We start from the raw sequence: 25,376 nt of genomic DNA on the forward strand, positions 1-25,376 counted from the left end.
TGCATGTAAACAGCAAAATTGTACAAGCAAAATGGATGAAAGAACAGCAGTACAAATAGAACCCTCTGGACAATACAGCTACCAATCGGGCTTCTTGACAAACAACTCTATTACATCCAAACAAGATCAATTTCCTTTTCTAGAACTACAGCATCATAAATAACCGCACAAAACATGGTGACACATATGTGGTTTGTTTTTCATGAAAATTGAATCAATCCCTTGTCGATTCTAGACAAAAGGAACAAGGAAATAAAGCCTTGTTATTTATTATTTACAATACATCTCATTCCTTCATCCTATAATTGTTCTACCAAATCAAAATTTCGTACGAATTAAGATATTTATAAATTTGTTTAAAAAATAAACACGAAATAATCTAATTGAATATGTTTTCTTCTTACAGTTCCTCCTGGACCACCGATTATTTCTGGCTATACCGAAGGATCCATTTTAGCCGAAGGTACAAAGCATAAGCTCATGTGCATTTCTTCTGGTGGCAATCCCTTAGCAACACTCGTGTGGTACAAGAACGATAAGAAGGTAAATGGGAATAAATGTTGCGTTTGGCAGTTCAAATACAGTAGTTTACATAATTATAAAGTAACTTCTTTTTGGTCAACGTAAATGAAATAATTAAAAAACTCAAAGGAAAATTCGAAAATCTAAAACCCCATATGTAATAGTTAATCAAAGTCACTAGGTATTTAAACAAAAAGTTTTAAAATTATAAATTCACAATCTTTTAGAAACTCGTAGTGGTTAATGATTTTTGAAAACCAAAAAATAAACAAAATTAAGTACAATTTTTTTTATGTATTTCAACGCTAAAGAACTATTTAATCTAACTTTTTAAGTTTGTATCTTCCACAAGTGGTCGCAAAATTTTGTTACGAACTGTACATTTTTACGATTTTAATTATTTTATATTTTATAAAAGGAATTTTTCTTATTGCAATCGAACAACAAAGCAATTACACATTTTCTTCCATACTTACAAACAATTTTAACAAATAATCCCTCTTCGCATTCACCATACCACTTTACTACAGACACAGCCACTGCAGAACAAAAAAGAATAGAACATATAAAGCGCCACATGTTGAACGTAGATACAGCAAACGTTTAAAAGCACAGTAAAAAAATAATGCTTTGTCGATAGATAAAAGGCATATATAGAATGGAATAGGAAAATTCACCACCTGCAAAGCTAACCCTCTCATCCGGCGATGCTTACGGCGCAAACATAAAAGAACCGAAGTTTATTAAAATATTTTCCCATAAATCAATGCTCTGGTTTGCACGGAACGACTAGACCAATGTCTACTTTTTCTTTTTGTTGCCTTCCATCCAACCCTGCCCTTCACCCCAACCGACATTGGTCGGTTGGTAAGCTATAGAAATCTTCTAAAACATTCTTCGCCTCTATCGTGCGTCACCGTTCGCAATCTGACTGGTGCTGACTGGTCGTTCCACTGCATCCTTCCCTCCGTTTTTTTCTGTTCCGTTAGGTAACAATCAAAGTCACACTCGCAAGAATAATATTCACGATAATAAACGCTTCAAATTGAATTCCTTTTCGATGCTGAACGAGCGTTTGCGGCAAAAGGAAGGATGAAATGCTGGTGTGGCTGATGGCTACTCGGAACACAAAATGCCGAGCATGTGGTCAAAAGCCCCGGGAACGTCAAACCACAGGAATGGCCAATCGAACCGTACGTACCGTACCGTGAACGGAGGTGGAAAATTCTCTAGCTCGTGCTTGAACTAAGCTTCATCTCTGCCAACTTTTGTCGTACGGTTAGCGAGAGAGAGGGAGGAAAAAAAGCTCCCACCTCCACACACGGATGGTCAGTACGAGCGAACAAATTTTATTGGATTTTGGTTTTCTTTCCACACCGAGTTTCCGAGTGCAGAGCTCTGGTAGAGTATGGCTTAGAAGAACGTTACGGGAGCATCGCCTATCGATAAGCGATAAGAGTTCCACGCAGGAAGTCAACCGAGCACAGCACAAAACCACCCGCGAAAAGGCACGAAAAGAGCTGCCCATAGCGATATGAATACTTTACGCTTTTGGACAGGGTGTGCAAGGATTTCATGTTCCGTTTTTGAACGATCCTTACCGCCCGCCAAACCCTGGAGTTTGCAAACAAAAGACCACTATCAAGTAACAAACAAAAAAAAAGCGACATCCACCGGCTGAAGATTTTTTGGGGGGAAGCAGAACGAGAAGGACCGAGGAAAAATATATATTGCCCCAAAAAGCGTCATGAAAACCGTCGATAATAAGATAAGACTAAGCTCTTCAAACCTCCCAGACGTTCTTCACACGGTTGAGGATTTTCGAAATTGGAACCATACCTACCGGCAAAGGGAAGGCTTTCAGCCCCTAAGCAGCAGAAGGCATGGGACGTGAGACATTAAATTTTAATTTATATCATTTGATCCATAAATATTTATAACAATAAAATAAACAATATCTCGTTATTATTGCCTTTCAATGCACGGAGGGCGTGTTGATGGGCTTTAAAGGCCATCGTAACAACGGCGCACCGTGTCGTCCACTGGATGGACGTCACCGACGATGGCGGCACGGTCAGCATCGAAATGGGGATTGTTTTGTTGAGCCTTCCGTTTGTTGGCTTTGGCTTGTTTTCCATCTTCAGCTTTACCCATTGGGTGTTCAGATGGTACTTCGTATCACGAGTCTTACCATCGACATTAGGGTGGGTTGAGGTTTTTTTTATCTCCTCCCTCAAAAAAGCTTAGGGGAGTATGTTTTGTTCGTGGAGCTTTTTTTGTTGTTGTTGATGTTGGGATCTCTACTTGTGCTTTACTAGTCTGCCTTCAACCATAAGCAGGCAGTTCAATTCCGGAAAAGCTGGTTTTATGACGTTTTTGGTAGCGTGACGAAGCATTCGAGAAGATTTCGAGCTCGAAGAACAGCACACCATCCACAGACACACACATGAGGCGTCTCTCTGTCCGTGATTGATAAAGCGAAAATTTGATATCCTTTTCATCCGCTCGACTTACTCTTTCCAGATTTTTTTTTCTCGCCCCGTTCTGTTTTGTGTCTCCCATCTGGCCTGCTTCATAATCGATACATACTCCCATAACCGATCGTATCCTTCGCACGAGTGGATTTTCGAGCACACTGGCTGAAAACCTTCCAGTCGTCCAAGCTTCCAATACTCTTCTTATCTTTTTTTGGTCAACGAAAAGAGAGAAAAAAAGCTGCCTTCACGCAGCTTCCCCATTCCTTAGCACCCTAACCGATGTAAGCCAGGCGCGCCTGTGATTGAATGGTATTAAATTTGCTAACTGCAAACTTTGTCCGTCCACTTGGGTGACTTCTTGACTTCTATGGCCTATGGTCGCGCAAGTACCACGATCCCGCTCTCCCTCTTTTACCACCCAAAAAAACACCCCCCGATGCCAATAAAATAAAATGTGTCCCTTTTATAGGCGGATATGAAGGCGTAAAATGGCGAAAAGGCGACCCATCCCCCCAATTCGGGTCGGGCGTTAAGGATTTATCCTCTCGCGTATAGCAAACGGCAAGGGATACACAAAAGCACTGATGAACAATGAAATGGTTAAGCACATCGTTGCTTCCATACTTGTCAGGGTGTGTGTGTGTGTTTTATTATTATTTTTTTTTTGGTTCCTTCTTTTAACATTTTATTGTTCATCAAAGTGTACATTATGATGTGAAACAGATTTCGGTGCAAAAGCGGCTTTGTACGGTTGGACACCCGTGTATTGGTTACTTTTATAAATTAGAAGTTTCTATTGCTGAACTTTAATGCGCATCACATTTCATCGGATAAGAGAAAGCGAAACAAAAACTGTAAAAAATTTACCATTTTTTTTTATTTCTATCGTCCTTGTCTTCTTAAAAATTAAATAAAATATTAAAAAAATGATTTTTTATTGTTAGCTTAAAAATTATAATTTCAGAGACATATCAGTATTTTCTATGAATACTTTTCGTTGAAAACCAACTAAAAATAGGTATAAAATTTAAAACCCAAATTTAAATCAAGTTTTAACCTTAATGAAACTTGTCTCTCGTATCGATAGTAGCTATTACTATAATGAGGACGTATTGCTAAGACTGTTGTAGACTTAAACTAAACTAGGAATGGTTCAAAAAGAATTCCTTCTCGGAACGGTGAAAAAGAACCTTATGCTGGGTGTACTTTGCCGTCCTAACATGAAATTATATACAGCCAATGCTTTATTCAAGACTTTGAGCTCAAAAGAACTAGAGAGCACAATACCATTAACTGTAAAGGGTTTAAAGTACGTCAACTATCGTTTTTTATACTATCTTGAGTGTTCATTTTTTTAATTATATTGAGTGAAATTTATACTTTTAACATTTTTGCCCACAAATATGCCTCAGTACATTGGTCAATGTAAAATATTGTCTTTTGTATAAGCGCCTGCATGTATGCAATTTTTTATCTGCAGTCAACCATCTGAGCTTAAAAGCTTTCCAGATCATTCAACAACTCGATGCTAAAAAGTTTCCTGACTCTCTATCATTAAATACTACATGAGCAGGAAGAAGGATCTTTGAGCTATTGAATTGCATACTTTCAGGGGTTGTAAACCCTGGAGGCTACTCATCGTAACAACGTCAGCTGAAGCAATACACTTAAGCAACAATTTAGATGCATATTTCTGAATTTCTCAAGAAATTGTTAATTAAAACTTTCATGCATCATGTGAACATGTGTGTCCACCTTTAAATATTCTACACTTCCGCACTAAAGCAATATATGCAAAAGTACCATAGTACATACTTTTTAAATTGATTAAATAACTCTTCAGCCAGCGCATCGACAGTTTCACCTCGCATTCGCTTACGGTGAAACGAATCGTATTGAACCTTTTTAAAAATGTATCAACCACCTTCGGTGAACTTTGCACATCAGACACAAGAAGGCAAACAATATTCTCCTCGCTAAGTACGAGAAAACTTATAGATCATATCAACGATCCTACTTGTTCCTTTCCACGCGGTGTTTTCATTCACTTCACTCACCAGCACATATGTGGATGTGACGATAATACCCATGTAAGCTGACACCAGACTGCCTGTCAGCTACGTTCGTTGATGATACTCTTCTGCCATCGGTTAACTTAAGCTCACGTTTGCTCGCATATCACAGCTTGGTGCAACACCGCACCCGACCAGCAGGGACGGTGCTGGCGCAATTTTCATTTCATCGTTCACCCTTTTTGCTACTCTTCCTGACACGATTGTCTCATCATGTCACGGTTCGCTCTAAGACCGTGTTTCCACCGGTCCTTTTGCCACACTGTACCATGTCACCTTCGTGTCGTTGCGGGCGCTGCATCTCATATACCGAGCTTTTATTAATATCATTTCATATGTTCATAACTAATTCAAAATTCATTGAGCTTACAGGCGGGTACGATAGTCGGGACGTACGATGTGACTTTTCCCGCGAGTTCACAACTCTTCTTAGTTTGTTTTAAAGAAGAGATATGGAGAGAGAGAAAGGGAAAAATACCGATCCCCTAGATACCATCAACACACATACACTGGATGTAGTTTTCTTATCGATATTCCTTTCCCACAAATTCCCCCAACGCACTTTGCACACTGTACAAAGATATATGTAAACTCACAACTCGTGAACATCATGAATTTTTATGAACCTTCAGGCAACTTTCCCCACGGCAAAACGGAGCACTCGTATCGATTTTCTTTCTTTCAATACGTATTTCTATCGTACTCACGCTTCTATTACTCTTCCTCCCTCTTGGGAATTTTTTATACTTTACTTTCAGATCAAATCCGTAAGCAAAACGACGGACCAATCGGTTTCTGCCGAACTGTCGATAAAAGCGAACGTAACCGACAATCAGGCTCAGTATCGGTGCGAAGCACACAATTCGGCCACCGAGATTCCACTCTTCGAGACGAAAGTTCTGACCGTGCACTGTAAGTACTGGGTTGAGCAAAATATTTCCCACCAAATGCTCAAAAACGTTAGAACATTCGGGCGAAATCGTTCACACGGTTACAAGTCTGTTATTTCCTTCTTGTATCTTTGCTGCGTTGTTTATCTTTTTAACCTGTTTTTTTTTCCTTTTCTTGTTTCATACCTCACTCAGTCGCCCCGGAGACGGCTAAGATACGAATCGAACCGACGGAACTGCGGCCCGGTATCGAAGCGACGCTAATATGTGACTCCAGCTCCAGTAATCCACCGGCAAAGTTAGCTTGGCGGCACGAGGGAACCGTACTGGAAGGTAAGCTCTTTTTCGCCCGCCAGACACACCGACTCCAAACCGGCTAGCATGTGATCCGGGACAACAGGTTTTTGTGCTGGTGGTAAGACGCACGAGTAGCAAAATCCATTTCTCGCAGCGATCCGCATCATAATGTGGCAGTTTTGCATACACCGGATTGGATATGCGTAAAATTTCACAAAAACCTATACCGTGTGAATTGACGCGCTGCTGCAGCGCATGAAAACAGATATGAATGTGTTCAATGGTTTTTTGGTTGAAAGCTTCGAACGGAAAAGTTGTTGTTTTGTCAATAAAAATATACTTATTATCAATACGGCCAGGCCGTTCTTTATGAATAAAAAAAAAAAAATATACTTATTTTTTTAATTTCAAATTCTACTTTAAACCAACTTCCATTTTGTAGAAACACAACTTTGTGTACTGTATTTTAAATTAATTCCTATGAAAATGCAGAGTGTTCGAGATAAACTTAACAGCTTCGCAAGAGAAAAGAAAATCTTTTTTAAGTCTACCGAATTTGATGAATTGACAAAACCCAGTAAAACATAGAGTAAATTACAATAGAATAAACGATATTCACGCAAAACCATCACCATTAACGTCGATCACATCTTCAAACCTGGTTTGGAAACTTGAAAAATCTTATGCTACCAGTCCCTCTGGGAAGGGCCTCGAAAATGTTTTAATTTCACCCATTAGCTGGGGTTTTGTATAAAAGGAAGAGCGATTTTTGGCCTTTTCAACTGTGCCCAATACAGTTTGGAGAAGTTTAAAGGTCAAGCGTTTGGAATGGTAAAGTCGTAGAAATTTTCCTTCAACCATTTTTGCCTTTCCAAAGACCACACTGTATCTCCTGGTATCTCAACAATAAAATCGCTCACGGACTGCTAATGCAGAGGATGGATCGAGCGTCTTCGACATGGTCAGATTGCTCCCAGGTAGATTATTATTCTTATTTCTTGGAGCAAACTGTTGCAAGAAATAACAGTCAATTCTGGACAATTCCGTGTAGTTCCTTTCCCTCCTTTTACATGTTTTAAATAACATTAGGTCTAGTAAGAGGACTCTCATCCTACGTTTGTTTGCAAATTACGTCATCCACATTGTTGGAAACAATAATGCTGTGATTGATGTAACAATCCTTAAATGTTCTTTGTAATCCCAGTACGTCATCCCTTCATGATTTCCATACATTGTCAAAATTATTTTTTTAAATGTTTTTAATAAACACTTTAAAAAAAGATATATAGGTCGGTATATATACATATATATAAAGGTCGGTGTAGCAAATCACCATTGTAATACGCTAGTTCATGATTATTTTTACTTTATTCAGCGAGCTTTGCGCAACTGCCAAAATATCCTTATTTTGATAACGAAATCATCATGATGCAAGTTATTCTTTTCCATGATTCAGGTTGTTTCCAGTCATCTATCCTTTCTGACGTCTTGTATATTAACACATAAGGCTTCAAAATTCGCCCACAAAGACCAACATCAAATCCTACAAAATCGGGGTTTCGCGATTTGTGGCCTATAAATAACATTTTAATCATTCAATATTATTTCAAACAGAAACATAATTCTAATTATTATGATATTCCGGAAAAATTTTTTCACGTTCCCATTTATTTTAAGCCATTCCAAAATTAATTACCTCTCTGCTAAATAATTTTCTTATTTTTATATTTTCCATTGATTATCGAATTATCGTTCGAAATGATCGACGTTCAACAAATTCTCCATCGCGAAAAGCTACCTGTGTGGCTTTTATCTGAAAACGTAAAAATATCTTCATTTTTCTGTGATTTCAATGAAATTTTGTATTTAAGATTAATCAAAACTCTCCTTAAATCGATTAAATGTATCAAACACATTGTTTCGAAGAAGGTTCCAACACAAACATGACTGCTTAATCATTGCATCATAAAAATCTACCCTTTTAAACAATCGTCAGTGTAATGTACGTGGATTACATCTACTGATTGACGTGAATGAACAGTAATCATCCGTTACGGTACAACACATGCGACAGGAAAATTAATACTTTGCCTCAGTTGAAAAACACCACCAGGAGATTTACATCCAGTTGCCAGAAACCTTACAAACAACATCCGGGGTTTTTCGGTGGGATTTGCATGTTAAGAGTAGCACGTTGTTGTAAAGCAACAGATACTACACCTACGCGAAAGCTTATCAAAAAACCCGCAAACCAACCTATCTTCTGCTAGCAAACCAGCAACGCAAAACACCGTTGATATGGTGATGATAATGGAATTTGACAAGAATTTACGGAACTCATTTCCAGTCATCGTCCCCAGGGCGTGTACATCAACCACCACCACCACCACCATCATCGCTTTCATGTTGTAGAGTTTTCGTTCTAGCAGCAGTTGGTTGTCGACGTTTTTTTTGTGATCCAACTCTCCATCAGCTCCCAAAAACCTAATGCCAACCACGTTTTTGCTTCTTTCCTCCGTATGAAAATTCATCCTTCTGGCTGGGAAATGGAATCGAACGTCAATGGTTTCCGTATGGTTCGGCGGATGGCAGGTATGAACAACTCCTCCAAAGCTGGACTGTGGGGCGGTACCGTGTCTTCGCTCGAGCTGAAGCTAAACATCACGCAGGATATGGATGGCCACGTATACATCTGCCAGAGTACGAACGAGATGCTGCAGCGTAGCATCAATGTGGCTGTCAATTTGGCGGTGCTGTGTAAGTATATGGCCACGTACCACTCCGTATATGCGCCAAAGAAAAAACGCTCCGGGTTGTGAAATCCAATTGCCGAATCCATTCGATCACGGCCAACATGAACCGATGCCCGGGAGCGATGTTGTAACCGGTGCGCATTTTCTGTGCGCTGCTTGTACTTGCAGATGAGCCCCAGTTCTCACCGCCAGACGAAACCACTGTCAGCGGGATCGAAGGAGAGCCGTTGGCCGTTGCCCTGGTCGCGACCGGTAATCCCTCGTCCATCGCCTACACCTGGACCAAGGACGGACAACGGATAGCATCATCCGGTAGGTTCTCTGCCTCCCTCTCCCTGCCACTGCTCGGTTAACCTCAATCTCACAACATTATTCCATGGCCATCGGATGTCATTCACATGCAGCTGGCCGTTTTGCTATCCGAAGTTCATTCCAGTAGTTTGAATTTATTCGACCCTTCAATCTCACACAGTACACCAAACGTGACCGCAGGTCCATTAAGATAATCTGCCCGATTAATCCCAAATCTGTTCTTTTTTTTCTTCTATTTTATCTTCACTCCTATTGGTACGGAACCCGGTTCCAAACGGAACCAACTGAACAAAAAAACCCTCTTACCTTTCTTGCCTTAAAAACCAACCATCCCCGGCCCGTCTCTCTAAAAATAATAAAAAACCATCCACAGGTGCACCGAGAATCGTCTCGGAAGGACCGATCCTTAACATTACCAAGCTGAAGCGCACGGATGCCGGTGTGTACACGTGCGAAGCCATCAACTCCCAAGGGTCGGCGATGATTAATATTACCCTGCAAGTCAAGTGTAAGTAACCGGACCAGATAAACTATTCTCGTACACAGTGTTTGCGTTTAATGTTAACGGCCCCACCTTGGCTGGATTGCAACGATACGGGTCAGTGCAGTGATTTCGTACCGGTCCAGCCTTGGCCAGGGGCCAAATTGGTGTGTTACTATTGGCACTGTTTTATTTTCACCGGGTACGGAGAAAATAAATATCTCGGCGATGGGATATTTATAGTTTTTTTTACGGAACATGAGCTTTTGCGATGCTTTGACGCATACGGACTTTCGTCTTTGTTTTAATCGATTTTTAAGACACTTTATTTACATCAGTCTTCCATGCAGAAAGTTTTACATTGTGATGGTTTTTTTTTTGGAGTTCGTTTTTATTGCATTTCGGCAAATAGTCTATATTTAAACTATAAAATGGACTATATTTTTTATACAATCGATTTAACAACAATTTTGAATAACCGTTTATATTATTTGATTGAATTTAAATTAACAGGAAAGACGTGGTGTGCACAAATAACGATTCCTCGTGCAGGTCGACACAGCTAATCCTGGCATTAAAGTCTGAATGAAGATATTTGGTTTTAATTTTATACATACAGGTAGTTCCAAAGATATACTATTATAGTGAACTGCGAAGATCGCCAAAAATCTGCGTATCAAGAATTTGTATATCGAATAATATTTCGTTTCAAACTCAACTCAAGAATCAACTTCCGTCTATGCTCGTAATGCATTCTGCTTTTAGGGCGAATTTAAAGTAATTAATTTAATTAATTATTCTGTATAAATTGAATTAATAATCTGTTCTGTAAATTTGCTTAAATATGAATAGAAATAAAGTTTGGGATGAGTTCTAACTACTGTTCAACTAGCGAAAAACGCGAGCTACTCTCATAATGTCAGCGACAGAAGTATTTTATCTAATTTCTTAGAGTATAACATGTTTTGCGGTTCTGTCGACTGAGTTCGGCCAATCAAACAATGTGGTTGACTCTCAATACAAAGCTACAATCCTCTGTCATTGCACTTGTAACAGAACTTTAAGGGAAGAAAGGAAAATTACCTTTTAAAAACATTGAGGAATTCGACGTCACTCATCTTTCTCTAAGCCAACTGCCCTTCAAACATTGTATCACTCCTGTACTAATACTAATTATCGAGTGATAGTCAAAAAAAAACGCTTTTGTACGTAAGAATGCCTACATTTAGGGGTATTTTTAAACATGCAATCCCTACCCAATATTTAAACAACCTTTTTTGATTCATGTATTGTATTAAAAAATACATTATTTATCATACAACATAGAACAGCAGACAGCTTATACTTTTAAAAATTAATGTACTACAGTACATCATCACAATTGCTCTGCTGCAAAACGATATCAGCCAACGTTACAGTAGCCTCTAATTGATAAGCCAGTCTAATCAATTCATCTTCGTGACTTCACGTACTCACGCTACAATACTCTAGTGTTTTGAAAAAAACGAAGCAACAACAAAAAAGATCGCAAAGAAACCATTCTTCCAAGTACTCGCCCTATGCACGCATTGCTCATCATGGCGTATGATAAAAAATGGCATACTTTCAACGGTTTCACCACGTACCACGTACATCGTTTCCGGTTCGGTGACGCACTTGGCAGCGAGCATAAGTCATAAATTCACTCGACAACACATTCATTCACGGATAGGCCGGCCGTCCTTTACCATGCGTTACTACCCACGGACGGACGCTCGGTGAATTCCGTTCCACATTTTGCAAACACTTCAACGCCACCAAATCGGAAGCCACCACCATTGGGACGGGTTCGTATACTATCGTAACCATTGCTGGTAGTAGTACCCCAAAGTGTAGTTTGGCGCACAATGTAACTAATGTTCGTTGGTTCTCGCCGGTTGAACACCGCTTCGCTAGAAGCAGTAGTTGGCACATGGTGTAAACTGTGGGAACCGTGGGAAAACTTGCCAGCTGCTGGTACGTACCGCGGCACTATCATAAGCGTGAAGAAACGAAAAAAAAACACGAACGACAAAACCTGTAACAAACGCGTGACCAAACGGAGCAATGCAAGACGACGTGTCAAGGCGATGGTTGCCTGCTTATGTGGTACGCCTCAGCGCCCAAACCGAACAAGCCCGATGGAAGATATAATGTGTGATTTATTTGATAAAATTAGTGTTTTATATCCGGTCATCAATCACCGGAAGGTGCTACTATCGGTACGGTCGGTTCCTCCATACACAGGAGACATTGGTGTTTCTCACTCACTTACACACTGAGGGTGCGTGCGTTACGTACGTTTCTTGCGTACACCGAGAACAACACACTTTCGGAAGTGATTTTGGAATAGCGAATGAAGACATTTCCACACGAAGCAAAGGGGGAGCATCTCCCAAAAAAACCGCTTTTCCACGCCAGTTCGTTCACATGCACATCACAGTGAATAAATTGAAGGAAAATGACATTAGCCCAAAAACACTGAGAGGGAGCGACATACGGTAAAAGGAAGGATGGCTAAATTTATCCATTTTGCCCTGACGGTTTCGGGGATGCCCATTCTCTAGCTTCATCGAAAAGAGAAAACTTTTGATGACCAAACTAGTGTGTCGATCCCATCCGGTTCTACCGTCGGCTTGGTTTAGAGATCCGGCACTTTTTGGATGAATAGCCCCAGACGCACTGTGTACCGTGTTCACACAAAACGTACACGATCGGGGTTTCCGTGCTTTTTTATGACCAGTCTGACCACTGGCACTGGCATATCCTAACCAACCCATAATGGGGGACCGAACCAAAACCCAACCGATCGGCCTTTGATGATTCGACCCAACCAACAACACCAACCGGGCCAACCAACTGAAAGGCCGCCTGATGTCGAACACATCCAAGGACGGTGACGCCATCGTCAACTGTTGTCAACTTGACGTTTATGTTAACGGTAATGACCCGTCGGAATCGGCGCAAATGGTCCGTAAATAATGGATTAAAAGCGTTCATCCCTTCCTCCCTCTCTCTCTCTTTCTGTCTCTCACAGTTTTGCCAACGTTCAATAAACGTAAATAAAAGGTCACCCAAATAAAAGGGCACCGTTTTGAAGAATCCACCCTAAACCCCATCGTTCCAATCTTTCCTCATCACGTATGAGGGAGTAAGCACTTTGTGGTCACCTCAAATCATACCATCAACCATTCAAAACTGGTAGGAAGAGTGGTTGTTTCTCTCTTGTCTCTAGTACCCGGACGACAACGGAGCGCACATCCAACGGCTAGCATAATCTGATTCATTGCTTCCCTATCAATCATAGTGTTCACCCATGATCATCATCATCATCTTCATTATCGACATTGTTTATGGTATCAATAGACAAGAACGGGGGTGGACACTTTGCTTTCCATTTTTTAACAGCGTCCAAGTACCAGACACACATACGCCCCTCTCCTACCACAGCTAATAGAGCGTACGAAGTACTGAAATGTATCCGGAATTAGTCAAATTAACCCACAACCATCGACCCCGATGTGGATGCGTTGCTTCTTTTTTTTTTGCTATAAGCTGTACCTTTGTGAACAATCAAATTGTCAATCCTTTCCCAACAAGAGGACCCAATGAAACGGTTGAATGACACGGACATGCGAATTAACCACTCTGCTCAGTGCGAAAATCAATCACCGAAAACCAAGACCCAATTTTCCCTACGATTTTGTTACCTTTTTTTCCCCCTGCGCGATGGCAGAAGTTATTCACTTCCATTGTAATGTGGTTCGATTTTTTTTCCTCTACCACCCGGTGATCAATTCTTCACTGTAAAGAAATTCCCTAACGGCATCCCTGTGATGATAAAAAGGATGGAAATGTACAGTACAAAAAAAAATCGCTCGCAAAAAAGCATTGCAGACGTGCGTGAGTAATTGCGATCGTAACAAGCAGGGTTGATACGGAATGGAGCAAACGTTCAACAAGAAGCAAGAGAAGAAGAAAAAAACACCACGGGACACCTCGATAAGAGAGTGATAGCGCAAATAAAGGGCAATTCGTGCACGAATTACGGTGTAAGGTTTTTTTTGTGACCGTTAGCAATGACAGTGGAAAATTGCGTAGCTGTAAAACCTTTTTTATGTACAATTTTAGTTTACCATTTGGTTTTATTTAAACGCTTAAATTGAGGATTCAATCAGGGATTATTTAGCAAAGTGGTAGGAGGAAATTTAAGAAAGGATAGATTCAGAAGAGATCTCTTCTGCATGTGTTGATATTAGGTATTTGAAAACAGTTAATAGGATGGCTATCTTAGAATAGTCAGAAAAATAACCAACACTTCCTTCGGTGGCGAAACTTACCCCTGAAGGTATGCAATATCTTGCACGATTTAACTTAACGATCCTCAACCTCATACTCGTAAGATCTTTTTTAACTAATCTTTATCATGTAGTCATACAGTCACTTCTAGGAAAGTCCCCAATCCCCAGTCCATTCAAAATTCAATGCAAGATGTTCGATCTATTAGACTGAACAGCTTGTCACAAGACCTGAAAAATGTAATATTATTTAAATGAAATATTTTTTTATTCTTTCAATATCATAAACAAACGTGTGATTAAGAGTAGAAGAAAACGTACTCTAATGTAAATAATTCAATAAAAAAACTGTACGTATCTATTATAACAAAATGTTCTTATCAACGATACAAAAGATTGCATACTTTCAGGCTTTAAAATAACTAGTCACAATCAAGCCCGCTGGTATCGCTGAGAGTTGATAAATACTACATTTTATTTATTTTATGTATGATACATCAACTAATATTGTTTTTCAATTCGCTTTCCTTCGTTTAATCGTAACGTTAAACTAAATATCTTCATCTGAACCTTTTAACACCAATCAGCGATATATTTTTTATCACCACCACAAGTCTAAATCTCTAGCGCTTTACATACAAATTGTTTAAACGCTTCAGCACATCATGCATCTCATCGATTGTCAATAACAATTTACTCGAACATATCCGTTGCTCAACAAATTGACATATCAAAATTCAAAATCCTCCTCACCAACCACACGTACACCCTCGTTCGACAAAAAACTTTATCGATGTTGCGTGGAAAATTCGGTACAACAACAAAAACACATTACAGCCACATTGGATACTACCGAACCGTCCAGCAGCAGTCACGATGAAACTCAAACGAATATGACAAGAACAAATTCACCTACACGCACGCAATAGTTGCAGCAAATGACAGCAGAAGCAAACCGTACCGGAAAAATCCGCACAAACCCAAAACGCTCGCCTGGGATACTGACAAAAGCTTACACAATTTGTCGCCGGTACCAATCCTCGTGGGCGCTATCGTACATTGACAATGACATGATGATTACCACCCGGTCCGAAACTGGTGTGGCACTGCGATGGAATTACTTCCAATTGTGAGCTGCAGGCGAAGAAGAAGACCCACTACTTTGGGGGTGTGAAACGGGTGGACAGGGGTTGGGGGAGAGGTGAATTTTCCCGGAAAGAAAATCAATAAACCAACCTCCCTAACACATATGTATACAGTACAGTAGCTGGTAGGGATGGAATGATGGTGATAGTGTAAGGCGGTTAGTATCTTCATCCGATGGTTCAGGCTGTCTTTTCGTACGCAGCAGGTCCCATCCTATATACGTGAGCGGTAAGGTGTTTCGTCCACTGGCCACACACGGTGTGGGCAACCTTTCGCCGCAGACGGCATAACTTAGACAGCGGGAGGTTCCGACCCGATTGCTGCACGACAGGCGGTCCAGCATCCACTAGTGCCCGATGCTCACAAAACCCCAACAATAAAACCATATCACCTTCTTGCACAACTCACTTACATGCACGGTCACCTTGTTTGCGGTGAAAGGAGAAACGGTGAACGGTAGATGGGAGCGGATGGAGACAAAACACAGGACAAAATCGTCCTGAAATTGGAATTTCGGATCACTCAACCCACCGAACCTGCGTAACCTACCCTTCCCGAAGGGTTTTCCTCGTAAACAATGAAAGTAATGCGAACCCCAGCTGCCTCCTTAGTGCCAGAAATTCCATCCACGAGTGACCTTGTACAGCAATATCAAGGGACTATATGTAGCTGGCTCGTGCTGCTGCGATTTCGGAGAAGAGTTCCCCCTTTTTTTTGGATAGGGAAGCTTTGACTGCAGCAATCGTCAAATCGACGGTCAGCAGCTTTCCATCAAACAACGGGTAGGATTCCTGCTATTAAACACCGAACAACCCCCAGTAAGGATGAGTTTTGTACGACTAGCCGACCTTTACCCATTATCATGCCCAGGTCATGTACGACCTTTCAATAAAATAAGATTTTATTGATGCCGTACGGGAAAGGTTTCCCCAATGCTTCGACAAAATAACAAAAAAAACAGGGATAAAGTTAACTAGCAGCGAATTGGCTCCCTGTTTCCGGGGATGGTTTCAATGGCCGGAGGTGTAGGTCAAAACTCGAAACGTATTTCAATTATCCGGATGTGTGCTATTTAGTGTCTCACTTCGATCGTAGTCTGAAGAAGTCGTTCCAAGTTTGAGACCATTGCAATCCGCGAACCGATCATCATCGGCAAGAAACAAGGCACAGTGCACGGAAAAGTTCTGTACTCGTCTGGGGCTCCGCACGGAAGAAGTCGTGACAGCGAGTGAAGTTAATTCTACGGCGACCAAATACAGCAGAGTTTTTGGGGTGCAGCAGAAAAGCAAACCAACCGTCCCAGTATCGCTTGTTTAAGGGTGAACCAAACAAAAAATAAACATGCAACGAACGTGCCAAAAGTTTGCGTATACTATCCAGCCGAAGCAATCAACCGATGGACCAGTTCGTGCTGGTGGATGATGTTGAGATGTTGCTTGTTTTAAAGTAAAATACTTCGCATCGGATGTGAGTGCAATTGCGTTTTTTATCCCGCTCCCATATGGTTTTTTCCTGCGATCAATACTGCTTTTAAACATCGACGACCAAGTTTGTTCGATCGATTGCAACGGGGCAACCCTTTCCAATAGTTCATTGTTTTAGAACGATCGCAAGAAAATGCTCCCGTCCATTTATTGTTCCATCCGAGCTGATGTTTGAGTACCGTGTGCCGAGAAAGTTTATGCTGGACGATTGATTAATTTTAATGCGATTTAAAAGTCCCGCTGTTCGTGGTACAATCGGAAACTATTTAAGTTTCATTTTGTGGAAGCTTTTGTCTTTGAGTACGAAAATAAACTTGGAGTTTTGGGAACCATTGTCTTGGAAAATACTGGGAAAAGCCTCAAACTTTTGCATTTTTTAAGTTTATAAAACAGTAAAGTAAATTTTCACCATGTTTTATAAAGCACATTTGCAACAAAGTTCTTCTAGCAATATGCCAAAAAAAAGTTGTAGAAACAAGTATTTGATAGTGCAAAATAAAACAATAAAGATAAAGGTTCAGTATAAAAGATAACAAAATTAAAGTTTCTTTTTTTGTTGCTGTTTTAGGATTACAGATTAAAGTTTAATATCATTAAAATAAAAACAAATCAAATTTATGTTAAACAGCTTATAAAAGAAGATAAACTCTTTTATAATATTTAGCTCATTTTGCTTCCCGTGTTTGCGAAGAGTAGTACTATTAAAATAGAGATTAAATTTAAAAAAATACTTAAACAACAAATTGTCCATACCTGTAAGTCTTTGGTATTAAAACTGTATTAGCAAATTGCAATTAGGCTCAAATCTACACAGGTAGAACCCAGATACACAGTACCTGGTATACGTGGGTTTTGAAATTTGACAGTTCAGTGATTTTAAAGGACAAAATTTAAGCAAATCAGCTGATATTTGATTTATAATGACTTCTATTTCATCAATAATATTTTTTCAAATAAGTTCTGTAATTGTTTTCCCTCAAAAAATCGACTCCAATTCGCGGATTTATTAGGATCTCAGCGATCCGCTAAATAGTGTTATCTGTATTTTATTTTATTTCAGTTATTGGATATTTTTATTGCTCTGAAATACTATGAAATATAGCTGTGGGCCACCAAATATGTATGTTATCACACTTGAGGATGCCTTTTTTCTATAGATCTGGAGGCTCGTCATAAAAGTCGAAACGGAGAAAGCTCGTTTTATATAAATGAAAAAATGATATTTTTCTGAATGTATATCTTTCCTGGGTGTAATTCATTCGATTTTATTTATCATGAGCTCGCAACGCCTGAATGTGTACAATTGTCATCTATTAGATCACCAGAATAGTCACATTACAACACCTCAAAAATAATCTATATTTCACTTTACTAAAAATCAAATCATTACATTTTGACAAATTATTTTCTGTGCTCCAAAAAAGATAAAACAAAATAATACACAAAAAAGTCCATTCAAGTTTGATTAAATAAAAAAAAAACATTTCCATAAATGTTTTACCACCAGCGTTCTACTGAACGGGTTTAAACCATCTTTATCAGCAGTACACATGCAGACATACCCAAAAACCTTACCTATGCTTTATGATACACTTCTTTATTTCTTTCGCCCCAGATGCTGCGACGATAAAATCCATTTCAAAACCCGTTATCGTAAACCCGGGCGAGGATGCAATCCTAAACTGCACCGTTGACGGTAAGTAAATACGATGTATCGCGATGACACAGACAGGCCACAATCCGAGAGACCTTCGAAAGGCTGGTAGGAAGATAGATAAAATACCGGATCTAGGGGGTACCGGAATCGACCCCAACGAACCCGTCTGTACCGGTGTTTTGCCGTCATATACCATCTGGTGTGCACCGATTCCGCCCCAGTACAATCGAACGCAATCAAAAGCGAGTGTCAACTCGAGTTATTTCTGCTTCCCTTTGTGCCACAAAAGACAGATCGGTATGGGGTATAGGGAAGGAGCGTTTTCGAATTGCCTTTATGTGTGAACATTTCATGGCGCGTTAATTGCATAGCACAACACGAAGCACAAAGTAGATATGACCTTCAGTAGCAGGCAAGCAGGTCGCAATAACATATCAACGGGATGTGCCATTAAAAGAAGCCCGTCTGTACACGCGCTTTGATTCTACGTCTGGTAGGTACAGGCAATGCAATACTTGTTGAGAGTTTTCGGAGTTTTTTTTTTGCTTGACCATCTGCAACCCATCTATTTGGTTTATGAAGGAATTTTCCACCGGAATGCACATTCTAATGAACAAGCACGCAACATCCAGTAGTGGCAACCGCAGCAAAAAAAAGCGAATCCTGCCCGAGCTTAGATTCGGTTCCAGCTTTTTTATTTCGCCTCTCATGCTTGGTGTAAACTCAAATCCACACCCTTTGCACGTGCAACTGCAGTTGATTATCTTTTTTGTGTACTTTGTTTTACTACTACTGCATGGCTGTTGGATATGTAAACGAAACGGTAACCATAACGTAAAATAAGCAAACCCTGGGCGCCATATTGAACTTCACCGGGAACTAGCCGGTTGGAATCCGTATTTTAGATCAAGCGATCTGGCGCCCGAGTCAGCCATGTTGGGATACTGCCCTGCCTGATCGTACCCATCCAAACGATTTTTAGTGAAGTAACCTTTTTTTTTGCCCAGGTCCTTGGAGTCATTTGCATTTTCAACCCCTACCATAGGTTGAACCTTTCCAATATGACTGTGGCCTATTTTCATTTCATTCCAAAGTCCCGGGTTAGGTAGATATGAGGCCCATTCCTATTGGTCAGCATTCGCGTTTGACAAGCGATTTCATACGACGAGGGCAAAAGACACAGCAAAAACGAACTTCACACCCAACCAAAAATTCGTTTGCTTCAATCTACCGTCACGAACTGGCCACACGCGATAAATGGCTTTTGCGTAGTAATGGTCCGAATCGTACGAGGAGCCATATTTGAGTTCCGTGTTTTTGTTTCCTCAAGTGCTTCGGATGCAGGAAATTGTTGAAACGACCCAGCCTGACAGGCGGGAAGAGTGATAGAAAACACAAAAAAAAACAAAAACCCAAGGTACCAGAAATAACGCAAATTCCATCTCTCCAAACCGTTACCGTATGCACTTCTGGCGGTGGCAGTTTGCGCCAAGCAAATGCTCGAGAATGCATGTGTGAATTTGCTTCGAAAGTAGCGCTGGAAAAAAAAGCTTTGCTTCACAAAATAAAAACCCACTCAACGAACAAACAAAACATTTCCCATCTCAAAATGGCAAACGCAAACATACTGTCATACTGGGTGCGACTGAACAGTGGTTGAAAGATGCCCACCTATGTGGCGAGTTTTTCATAACCTTACCGGCCACAACATACACAAGCACACAAAAAAAACCAGACTAACCAGTCCTCCGACACCGACAACAAACATCGCATCAAAACCAACGGGTCGGGATTCAGCGAAAATGGACAACGGATTTTTGAACCTAAGATTGCCTGGTTTTATGTTGCACTTTCACTAACCGTTTTTTTTTTTGGTGCGCTATCGTTCCAGGAAACCCATTAACGCCGGAACACGTACGCTGGGAGCGCAACGGGTACGATCTGAAGGTAAAAACGACCACGGCCTACGCCAACGCAACCGGTACGCTGGTGGTCAAGGATGTACACCGGGAGGATGTGGGCAATTTCCGGTGCATCGTCGATAATCATGTTGGAGAGCCGGCGAACCGTGATGTTCTATTGATCGTCAAATGTAGGTATCGGGTCTATTTTGGGGTATCTATGGGTTTTCCAATTCTTCAGTATCATTTGAATGAATGGACATTATTTTTTAAGAGACTTAACACTCGTTTTGAGCTTGAAAGTATGCAATCGTAGAATTCAGAACCGGGAGAAGCTTATTAGACACTGAATTGCATACTTTTAGGCTGAAATATCTAAAGTATAAATTAACATTAGAAACGATACCAAACATTTGATATCAAATATATCATTTTAAATTTTTTAAATTTTCTTATTAGTTCTACAACATTTTTTTAACATATTTTAAAGATTTTGCTATAAAAGTCAGTCTGAAAAAAAATTCGTATTTTCGCGTGCATAACAACCCTGTTTTTATTAAAATAATTCAAACTCTTTTCCAAAACTATAAGTCATTTCTCGAGTAGTAACAACAAAGTCTTTTAAAACCTATTTTCAATCACTCAAAATTCAAAATTTTTATACGTACAACAAAGAACAATACGCCCAAATGTATGCAAACCTCATTACAAAATTGTTCCTTTATATTTTAACAATCATTTCAAATGGCTAAACTATTAGAATTTCTTTTTAATTTTGTTTTTTTCTCTGTAAATTCTTTTCCGAAACTATAAACCATTATTTTAGGTAATTAAAATTAAAGAAATAATATTAGAAAATTATCACTGCCTCACCCAAGTGTTTTATTACGTTTTACTCTTCAAATCTAAATTTAAACACGTCATCTCTCTTCACCTTCTTTCTCTCTCTCCCTCTATCTCCTTCTACCGACAGTTGCACCAGAGATAGACAAATCGCCCGCAATGCTTCGAGCTGCATCCGGCCCCGGTGATCAAGCTCGCCTACCGTGTCGGGCCCAGTCCGCTCCAGAACCCACCTTCCACTGGATACGATCCGGTCAGGAACTGAGTGTCAACCAAACGTCCAAATACCATACTATCCAGCGTCAGCTCGATCCCCTAACGTACGAATCCATCCTCTTAATCGAGCGCATTTCCTCCACCGACTATGGTGAGTACGAGTGCCGTGCGAAGAACGATCTCGGAAGTGGTGCCGGTGTGGGCCGACTGGATGTAAAATCGGCCCCAGAACCACCGACCACCCTTAGCGTGGTGAATGTAACGCACGACAGCGTTACGCTCGGCTGGGAGCCCGGTTTCGATGGTGGCCATCGTGCCAGCTACCGGATACGGTACCGTGAAGCATCCTCCGAACGGTACCGGTACGAGGATGGTCCCGCCAACGCTCGACAGCTTACCGTGTCCGGGTTGCGTAGCAACACGCTCTACCTGTTCTCGATCATGGCCGCCAACGTGCTCGGAGAGAGCCGTTACCTGCCGGATCTGACCCGTGCCCAAACCAGAGGTAATTAAAGTTAACTTCATTTAAGCGCCAGGAAGTGCGAAAGCGGACGTACTTCTTTTTGGTTTTTCTGTTTTGGTTTTTTGTTGGTTTATTTTTCGTGTTTTTCCCACCAAAGTAAGATTCATCAGAATGCGTGCTGGATCGATGAACTCTGCAAACGTCACCGTTTGTCGCTGTCGGTAGAGGGATCAAATTTGTTAGGTCCTAAAGAAAAAGGAAGAAACAAAAAGTACTATAATATCGCCATCGGAAGCGTCTATGCCCAAGTGTGTCTATAGGTGTGAGCAACACCAAGTGTGTAAACGAGATGGAGAGTGAGTCTATATTTCTTTCTGCACAGCGAACGCTTTCACTCAAATTACAACGGTTTTTAATTAAAACTGAAATTAATCCGAATCTTTCCCATGGCCACCCGGGCACGGATACCCACCGTAAAGGGCTTGCTCTTTCTTGTGTCTTTCGTCCACTTCGCGTCTGTTCGCGTCCTTCCGAATACAATACAAATCCCGCTTCACTGTGGATGGCAGTTCACTCGGCTAGCGATTAAAACTAGAGCAACAAAAGAGGAGACCCCCCCTCTTACGACCGTTTTTGCCCATCCCTGGCCACAGAATCATCCTTAAATGTGGGATTTCCCATACCCGTTTCAGAACCACCACCGACCGATACCGCATCGTCCGTGCTCGGCAGTAAGCCACCGATGGAATCCTCATCCTTTCTGGGACCTTCATCATCGGTCGGACCGTCCGGGTTGCTTCTGCTTGGTATTGGGGTCGCGGCCGGCATCTGCCTGGTGCTGCTCAATATCCTTCTTATCGGATTCTGTCTCTACCGGCGTGGACTACCCGGTACGAGCCCCGGTACACATCGTACACGCCGCGGCCACAAACACAGCAACGGACCGTACACTAGTGGTGGTGGCATCAGTGGTGACGGTAATGGTTGTTTCCTTCCATCAGCGAACGGTCCAGTTTCCGGTTGCTTACCAACCTGAGGAAGTGTGTTTTCCCAACATTTTTTTCTTTCTCGCTTTGTAAGAGTGTCTTGGTTTCGCGTGTTTCATTGGTCGATCCGATCCAATTCCGACGCGTACATTCTTGCCCATCGGATAGTCGTTAAGTCAGCTTTACCTCGCAACATTTTCTTCATCGCTCATCGCTCATCCTGCGGTTTGCTGCTGGGTTTTGGGATGGATTTGTTGTTAATTATTTTTTAATATCCTTTCGCTTTCTTGGGGTTCAGCTTTCGCTTATTCTTTTTTTATTTGCTTGACGGAATGAACTGCTACCTGTTGTGGTGAAACTTTCTGTACAGTGTTATGATTTGTGCTGGTGCCAAACAGTAGACGAAAATCATTTCTTCAATGCTTCTTTTTTCGTTGTTACGTTTAAAAGCACAAAATACCGTTTATCTGGGCTCATTTGGGACTTGACTAGATAATTTAACGACACATATAAAAGTAACAAAGGAACGCCTTGAATGCTGGGTTCCTTTTAACCGCGCAGCTCCGAATTAATCGTGCAGCTGAAAAATTACAGTTTTGAACATTCTTCTTCTTCTTCTTGGCTTAACGACCTTACAGGTCACGCCGGCCATTTCTGGCTTACTAGACTTATTTTACCACGTAGCCGGATAGTCAGTCCTTGCTAAGGGGGGGACGGTCCGGATGGGATTTGAACCCGGTCCGACCGTGTGGACTGGCGCCGTTTATCACATGCACCACCGGACCGCCCCCGGACCGGAGTTTTGAACATTATATTACTTAATTTCTTAGTAGCACGAATAAACAGATATTCGATTAAGAGGTACCCGGATAAAACAGATCGCCTTCTTTTAATAACGTAAGCAACTGTCAACATAAATACTCGGAAAATTAAATTTTTGACCATGAAGAAAATTACATCATTGTGTCGATTTAAGAAATTGTTACATAGTTTAAGAATATTTTCACACTAATGCTCTCAAAATGTTTCAATTTGTCGTACTGAAAATACATTCCTTCTGCAATTATGGTAAACCAAAAAAACCCCAAAAACCACTACGTTCTTACTGACCACCAACTAAGCTGCGTAAATGTTTCCCACACAGTGATAAAAAACCAAACCAAAACGAAAAACACTTTGCTGGCGTTTTTCCTTCGTTCTGTTTTTTTTGCTATGTTTTTGCTTTCGTTCTTATTTTATCCGCATTTTACCTTTTTTTTACAGTTTTCCATTCGATTCAGCTTTGTTTAACTTTACTTTTCGTTTCGCATTTATTTCTGTTTCGTTTCATTTGCTGCTACCACGCTGCTGCTGTTGCTGCTCCACGGTATTCACGCTGATAAAACACGCACCTCGCGCACTTGCCGAATGTCAAAAAACGCATTCGAATGGATTGGCGCACACCGTACGGACGCATTTACGCATCGACTGGTCTGGCGCTCGTGCGGGGTCAAAATGAAAAAAAAAACCAAACAGGATCGGACGCAACGATTCCGGTGGAGCTGAGCGAAAAGGCAGCATTGCCCAGCTTCGTGATATTTTGCTTCGCCTTCGCCGGACTCTGTTTGCTGATCGTGAACGCTGGCCTCGTGGCTTGCTTCATCGTGAGGAAGCGGGCTAAAGGTAAACTACACCGAACTCATTTTTTGTACCACCGTCTCTTCACTTAAATCCTTGTTGAAAGTGGGAGAGCTTTTTTCCCCCCGATCTTATACTGTTCCGCTTGTACATCAAACGAATGTTTTCTAACATCAGCTTAAATTTGTTCACAGCTATGCCCAGTTCGGTAGTGTTTTGGGTGTTTTTTTATTTAGCTCAATTTTTCTCCCAACCAGATGTTTCATCGCATTCATCAGCCAGTTGATGGGAAAATAAACGATACAACACGTTTTGCTGTTGTTTATTTAAAATAAAAATTTTGAACGAAATTTTGATTCGATTGAACCGATTCAATTTTTAGCGCAGTGAAATTGCAGGAAATTTTAAACTAAACTTAAATATTTTTTAACTATAAAAATAGCACTTAAAGCGTATTTGTGCACAAAGCGCCGCTACCAGAACCAATATGAAATATGTAATTGAACAGAAAATGTAATCCATCAATAAATATTACTACTACTACTGTGCACAAAGCGCCAGAAAGTATGCAAAAAACAGCACGAATTTTATGATTGGTTTGAATTTTTAAACTTGGTTTTAGAAACCATTTTTCTGTCCCGAATTATGTATTGACCTTAGTAATCTTCAGTTGCTTGTTGAAAATAAATTGCATAGCTTCAGGAGCGTACAACCATAACAATCTACTTTTAATGTGTTTTAAGTTTGTGGAAGCACAAAACAAAAACAGAATTAAACCAAAGCTTCACGCTGCAAGCAATGACTAATAATTTGATTGTTTTTTCCCCTCTACATCATTTAAATACATCCCGCTTTACAACACTGGCAAAAATTCTTTTCCATTAATAAACAACCGCTTTAGGCGAGTTTGCATATGTCATCGCACTGTGCAATAAATTAGGCT

The 25,376-nt window shown here is 40.7% G+C and overlaps 1 protein-coding gene across 3 annotated transcripts in view; it reads left to right on the top strand.

Moving 5' to 3' along the window:
* LOC125766954 (nephrin-like) overlaps window positions 1-25,376 on the top strand; it is a 264,053-nt gene that overhangs the window by 234,892 nt on the left and 3,785 nt on the right. For 2 of the 3 annotated variants that reach the window (XM_049433078.1, XM_049433079.1), the window contains exons 11-20: window positions 407-543; window positions 5,830-5,983; window positions 6,157-6,294; window positions 8,851-9,015; window positions 9,180-9,323; window positions 9,697-9,831; window positions 18,366-18,446; window positions 20,299-20,499; window positions 21,282-21,872; window positions 22,523-22,807. In XM_049433078.1, the coding sequence (XP_049289035.1) occupies window positions 407-543; window positions 5,830-5,983; window positions 6,157-6,294; window positions 8,851-9,015; window positions 9,180-9,323; window positions 9,697-9,831; window positions 18,366-18,446; window positions 20,299-20,499; window positions 21,282-21,872; window positions 22,523-22,807 (2,031 nt within the window). Of the gene's footprint in view, window positions 1-406; window positions 544-5,829; window positions 5,984-6,156; window positions 6,295-8,850; window positions 9,016-9,179; window positions 9,324-9,696; window positions 9,832-18,365; window positions 18,447-20,298; window positions 20,500-21,281; window positions 21,873-22,522; window positions 22,808-24,331; window positions 24,479-25,376 lie in introns of all 3 variants that reach the window. The other variant, XM_049433080.1, reaches the window with a different exon arrangement.

This window comes from Anopheles funestus, chromosome 3RL (assembly GCF_943734845.2).
Source record: "Anopheles funestus chromosome 3RL, idAnoFuneDA-416_04, whole genome shotgun sequence".
Lineage (NCBI taxonomy): Eukaryota > Metazoa > Arthropoda > Insecta > Diptera > Culicidae > Anopheles > Anopheles funestus.